Genomic DNA, 6,285 nt, shown 5'->3' on the forward strand with positions numbered 1-6,285 from the left:
TGGGGAGTGGCGGGCGAGCGGGCTGCGGTGCTGTTTAGTCCTTAACGGAGTGTTCGCACCCGCAGCCTCGAGGCCCCTCCGAGCTGGAGGGCGGCATGGGCGGCGGCGGCCGCGGAGCCATGGAGCGGGGCGGAGGCGGCTGGGGCCGGGCCGGGGCCCGGGAGCACTCTCCTGCCCTCCCTAGCCGCGCCCTGCGCGGGGAGACACAGCGCCCGGAGCCCGCGGTCTGCTGCGAGGCGCAGCAGCTCCGCGGTCCACGTGCGACGGAGTCGCGTTTGTTTATGGCGGACCCGCCTTCGGGCGGAGCACTGGGCCGCCAGCGCCCGGGGGAGGGGACAGGAGGGGGGAGGGATGGGGGCTGAGGCGGCGAATCTCGCCTCCGACCCCGCCGCGGCCCAGGAGTCACAGGCGCGCCTCCGCGTCGCCGCCTCCAGGGACTCTCCCGGAAGAGACCCGCGCGCTCCCGGGCTCGGCGAAGTCGCGGTGAGTGCACGCGACGCCCCGCGGGGACCCTCTGCTGGGAGCGGTCGCGGGACCTGGGCGCTAGGAAGGGCGGCGGGGAGAGGCAGAGGAAGGAGGGGTGCCAAGGCCTCCTCCGTGGCTCCCGGGCAGGTCAGGGGCGGGCGCGGCCGAGAGGAGGCGGCGTGAGCCACAGGCCAAGTACCCTGCCAGGGGAGACCGAATCCTCCGAGCCCGCGCTGGTCCCGCGTCCTCACCTTCTCCGCATCGCAGGTCCGAGAGCCGAGAAGGGGAGGCCAGAGGGAAGGCCCGCCCCCCAACACACACACACTCGGAAACCGAGCGAGAGGCTCCGAAGTGACTTTTCTGCCCTTAATGTCCTGGAAACGCGAGGGCGAATGAACCTTGGCGCCTTCCCTGGAGGAGCTGGAGGCAGCTGGGGCGCGCGGGGCGGAAGGAGGGAGGGAGCCGGCTGCTGAGCCCAGCGGTGAGGCCTCTCCCGGGGCGCCGGCGGGAACAGGCCCAACTGCCCTGGCTCCCGCAGCCAGAGCGGCCGCGCAGCCCGATCCGGCTCGGTCCTAATTTCAGGGAGTCGCCGTTGGTCGGGCGCTTCAGGGCGAGGGTCGCGGGGCAAGGTCACCGGGAGGGCGTTAATGGGGCCCATGGTGATGGGGCAGAAGGCAGTTGGAGAAGGAAGGCCCAGTTGGAGACGCGGTTACCAGGGATCCCGGCGATCTCCCTCAAGGTCACACTGTACCTAGAGAGTCCTCTTGTCCCGCCTCCTCCGCCCCCTCACACTCCTGCAATCCGGGGATAGGTATGCGGTCCACGGTCCTCCGCACATCCCCGCAGCGGCGGTTGCACAAACTCCCACCCCTTCCAGGAGTCTGAACCCTCCAATGTGGTGCGGACGCCCGCTTCCCAGGCGCCCCGGATCAGGGACAGGCGCAGAGGACGCAGAGCAGTTGCTTGGGGCGTCGGGTCCGGGGGGAGTGCCTCTCGGCCGTGTGCCGCAGGTTGTAGATCTGTGGGTCTGTGAGGCGCCTGACTTGGAGGTCGGCACACGGCGCCGCGAGTCCGGACGCAGGGATTTTTGTTCTTGGTGCCACCGCTCTCTCCTCGGCCTGAGAGGAACCTGCTTTCGACCGTCGTGCTTGCAGCAGGCGCTCCTGGCCTTTTCCAGGGACCCCCCCTGGAGGTCAGAAGTTTGAAGGCGTTCGAAGCGGCATAGGCTCCCTAGGTGGACTCGATAGTTTGCGCAAGCCTGGGCTCTGCCCCCACCTGCCGCTCGCGCTCTGCCAAACCCACAGCGAGACCAAGGCTCTCAGGGATGGTGCCCAGAAGCCGCGCAGCCACGCAAGCCGGGAGCGCAGAGGAATCCGCACTTGCCATTGGGGTTTTGAATCCAGGCGCTCTTTCTGTTTCCAGGAGTGCGCGCCAAGGGTCAGGGCCACGCGCGAGCGGGTCTGCGCCCTGCCGAAACCCCGCGCTGCGGGCCAGCTCCCGCGCCCGGAATCCCGCGCTGGGCTGCGCTGTCAGTTGCCCGCTGGGGGCTTGCCGCAGAAGGGACAGGGGCTGCGGAGACCAGACCCCACCGCAGCTTCCGCCGCCCCCCAACTGTCCCTCCCCTCCGCCCCCAGTGCTCTCCGGCACCTCCCTGGCTTCGGGAAGATTTAACGTTTCTCTCACCCCCACTATTTCTGATTCTCAATTATGGACGCTGGAGAATTCCTCCCGGGCTTGAAAAGGATTACCCAGCTCGCAGAAACATGTGGAGGTGGGAGAAACCCGACAAAAAACAGGAACGGAAACTTTCCTGAAACCAAATTTTCCGGATTTTAAAGGAAAGCGCACTTGAGCTCTCGCTACCAGGTCTTCACGATGGCAGCCGCTGTTCACGCATCGGCAAAGACAGGTTCCAATCGCGCTTTGAGAGGTAGCATAATGGAGTGTTTGAAGACTGGAAGATACGTGGGCGTGGGATACTTCCAGGCCTAAAGCCTGAACCAGCAGAGCCCGAGCAGGCGTTTTATACCCGCTCCCCCAAACACATTCTTTCACAACTCCCCGCTCCCCATGACTGTGGGTCTGGGGTCCCCGACCGTACCACCGAAAACACCAAAGGTACTTGGGTGCGGATTTCGAGGTTTCCCAGGTGGGAAGGAGAGTAATGGCTAGTGGAATAGTGAAGGAAAAACCTTCGTTCCTGGTAGAGCCTGGGGCCCTTGCAGCAGGACCCTTAGGACGTACACCCACAGGCCGTTTGTGGGACAGTTAGCATGAAGCTGGAAATTCTGTTTAAACTAGAAAAGCACTGAACAAGTGCTAATTGGAGTAATCAGGAACATTGGCAGTGACCACGGCCTGGGACACCTGCTATGTATCCCTCACTCCTGCTGCGAAGAAACACTCCTGGCCCACGCATTGGGCCTAAAGCTGAGCGCCTCGCCCAGAGAACTGGCACCAGCCTCGCGGGTCCCAGGGGAGAGGCATAGATGCAGCGGAAAACCCACCAGTCTCAGGCATCATCTGGAAAAGGAGGTTCACCTCCTGGCCCGGAAGGAGCCTGCAGAATCCAGAATGAAGGGAGGTTGGGGGCAGGAAGAAGACGGGTAGGAAAAAGGGTCGAACACTTTGAGGTCGGGGGCTTCGGGCGCGCGACCTGCTCACAGGGCGCCCCCACCCCCAGTCTGTCTCACGCGCGCTCGAACACGCCCCCCTCGCTCCCCATCTCTTAGAAAATTTCCATTAGGAAACTGACCTGGAAGAAATTCAGGCCCCAAGAGGAAAGGGGCGGGCCAGGACCGACCCACATCTGCTTGGGTTTCCGTCTTCAGATGCTCCGCAACTCTTTTCCCCCCGGACCCCACCCCGCGCCTACCTGAGGCCCTTACCCAGCAGAAACCGACTTCCGCGTGAGATCAAGGAGAGAACGCGCACATGTTCCACCCAGATGGGCTCCCGGAGAAGCTGCAGCAGTGGCCAAAGGAGATCAGAGACCCTGCTACTAAGGGGGGGCGGGGGGGGGGCTACTCCCATTCCTGGCATTGGATTTCGAACCTCTGAAGTGGAGTTTAAGGAGAACTTCAACCGCACCAGCAAGCAGAGGCAACAGAGAATACAGGACTACGGGGATTCAAACCTATGTGATCTATAAGCCCTTGTCTACACAGCCAATCAGTAGGATATGGTTACCCCAGAAAACCCCGCTTGCGTCCAGCATCACATATACGACGATTTCATGGCTGGGAGGCTTTTGGGGACTGAGCTATCCTCGAGTGCTTCAGTGTTTCACTTCTTTCCTTCTATAAACCCCGTGGAGACACCATCAACTTTTTCTGGGGTCTTTGCTCTTCCCAGAAAGAATCGGACCACAATTACAGTTTACTACTCATTGTTTAAAAATAAGTACGGGTATAGAGAGCAATTTCGTAATAATTTACTCTTCCAGAGATCAAGACTCTGCTCGCTTGTCCCCAAGTAGAGAGGGGGAGAAGTTTATTTCTCCTTTTGTTTTGTTTTTAGTAATTTATTTCATTGGAAGTTACTTTTTGGAGAAAGTGTTTGCTTTTAGGTCCCTCGGCGTATCTGATTAGATGATTACACCGCAGTAACCTGTGTTGATCCGCCTTCGTGCATGGGGTCCAGGGATCCTGTCTCTCCAGAACCTGCAGCCCTCGGCCAGGGTGCCCGGGCCGCAGCTCGGTCTCCCCCAAGAGCGGAGGGCAAGGGAAGGAGGCATCCCAGGGCGGGAGATTGCTCCCACCTTCCGGGGCGCCTGTGAGGGTGAGGCTGCTTGACGCTGACTCAGCTCTCTGGGATCCGCGGAGAGCGCGGCCCTTCTCCTTGGACTTGGTGGTCCAGGAAACTTCGGGTTCTGGGATTGGGGGCTCTAGGGGGCAGGCTGGGACAGTGCTTCGTGTCCGAGGATTGGACTAGCTACTGCTTACTTCTCCCCTCCCTTAAGGAGATGCATTTAGGGGAACAGAAACAGTGTCACTGGTAATTAATTACAGTGATTAGCAAAGTCCCTGAGAGAGAGCCACTGGGAGCAACCGAAGCCGCGCCAGGTTCGAGTACACTTGGTGGCCACGTGTTTCTTCTAACTTTACCTGGAGCGAGGGGTGAGCCCTTTCCTCTTCATTTTCCTTGCCTTTTTCCCAAGACCGGCCCGGCCCTCTCCCCGGTCTCTGAGAAGATGCCGGAGCGCCCCTCCCGACTCTCACAGACATTTAGTGGCCTCCGCGGAGGTCGGGGACCCGTTCGGAGCGCAGGCTTCGTCCGGCTCCCAGGAGCGGCGCTGGGGCCCGGCCAAGGATTTGGGGGCCGAGGGAGAGGGGAGCCGGGCGTCCCGCCACCCTCCCGGGACCCACCGCCCTCTCCCGCAGGGCTCTCGGCCCATCTTAATGGAAACATCGACTCAAAATCACAGGTCGGGGAGAGGCAGCCCTGCTTTCGTCTAGAAACAATCTGCGGCTTCCAGGGAGCCCGGGATCCCGTCTGGAAACCCCTGAACTGAAGGAGTCTTAGCCTGGCGTGCAAATTCCTCAGTGGTTACATCAATTACACACCGCCTTGAAATGTGAAAAACTGATTAGTTCATTAATGACGTCGCTGACACAGCCCTTCAAAACACCAACCCAAAAATACCTTTTAAGTAACAAAACAAAACCTATCCACCTGAGATAAACATTTCTGTACATCAAAGAAAGCACTAACATGATGGGCTTAAAATTTTTTCTAGCAGGCAATAATCGTAGTAGCCAACCCTTAATGTAGGGCTGACTATGATATAGGGTAGTTACAGTACTTTAAAGACACAAATTCGTTTCTTTTAATTAGTAGGGGGGGGTCTATTTGAAAAGCAAAGCTATCAGTGGGGAATCTCCTCCCTAATGCAAACAAATCTATAGGAAGAAGCACGCTAATTCATTTCGGGGATTATGTAGAGAAAGTCACAGAAAGGCCGGCGGGCATGGGGACGGGTTAGGTTGGCCCCTTCAGTCTGGCCCGGACGCGCGCGGCTGCCCCAAACCCGGGCGTGGGCTTCTTCCCGCGTCCTGCGGATTTTTATTTTCTTTTAAAGGCCGACGTGGAACATGGGCTTCCTGAGGGGTTCGCGTCCGGGAACACACTCATCCCTCCCGGGAGGAGAAGGAGACGAAGTCCACCGCTGAGGGCTGTTCGGGTCAGAGGTTCTGCCCCGCGGGGCGCGCGACAGCCGGACTTCAGATCTGAGCCGCGGCGGGGCCACGCCAGCGTGGGGACCGCACCTCATTTGGTCCGACACGGAGCGGGTGGCGGGGGCGCCCTCACCAGCCCTGCTCGCCCTGGGCCGCACACGGGCTGCGGGGGCTGCGGGAGCTGCGGGCCACACTCGGGTGCACGACCCGGGCAGCTGGACGCGGTGAGGAGTCAGGCTTCCTCGTCGCCAAAGGTTTCCTTAATTCCTTAGAACGGGATCGGGACTCCCACGCCTGGCGCTGGATGCGGGTTCAGAACAGGATGATTTCGGAGGTACGTCTGCGTCGGGGTCGGGCCTTGAGCGCTCACCAAGTCTCCCGGACACCCGCGTTGTTAGAAACGCAGCCCCGGCAGGTTGGCGGAAGGGGGCGCAGCGCGCTCGGCTGCGGCAGGGAGGGGCGCTCACGCACGGTGTGTTCCGGGCGCACACTCCTAGGGGCCCTGGAGCGCGCCGGGCGAGGCTTGTGTGGGGTGCGGGAGCGCGTGCGGGACGCTCGCATGCGCGCCTGGGGCCGCGCACACACCCGGCCTGGCCCTGCTGCGGGCAACCCCTGCCCATATCCCACCCTCCCTCGCACTCAG

At 61.1% G+C, this 6,285-nt stretch overlaps 1 protein-coding gene across 1 annotated transcript in view; it reads right to left on the reverse strand.

Moving 5' to 3' along the window:
* SIM2 (single-minded family bHLH transcription factor 2) overlaps positions 1-6,203 on the reverse strand; it is a 55,995-nt gene extending 49,792 nt beyond the window's left edge. Inside the window, 2 exon segments of the mRNA XM_008586085.1 lie at positions 4,178-4,237; positions 6,013-6,203. Coding sequence (XP_008584307.1) covers positions 4,178-4,237; positions 6,013-6,203 — 251 coding nt within the window.
* Positions 6,204-6,285: the final 82 nt, after the last annotated feature.

The sequence above is a fragment of the Galeopterus variegatus genome, unplaced genomic scaffold (genome assembly GCF_000696425.1).
Source record: "Galeopterus variegatus unplaced genomic scaffold, G_variegatus-3.0.2 Scaffold3824, whole genome shotgun sequence".
In the NCBI taxonomy this organism is placed as follows: domain Eukaryota; kingdom Metazoa; phylum Chordata; class Mammalia; order Dermoptera; family Cynocephalidae; genus Galeopterus; species Galeopterus variegatus.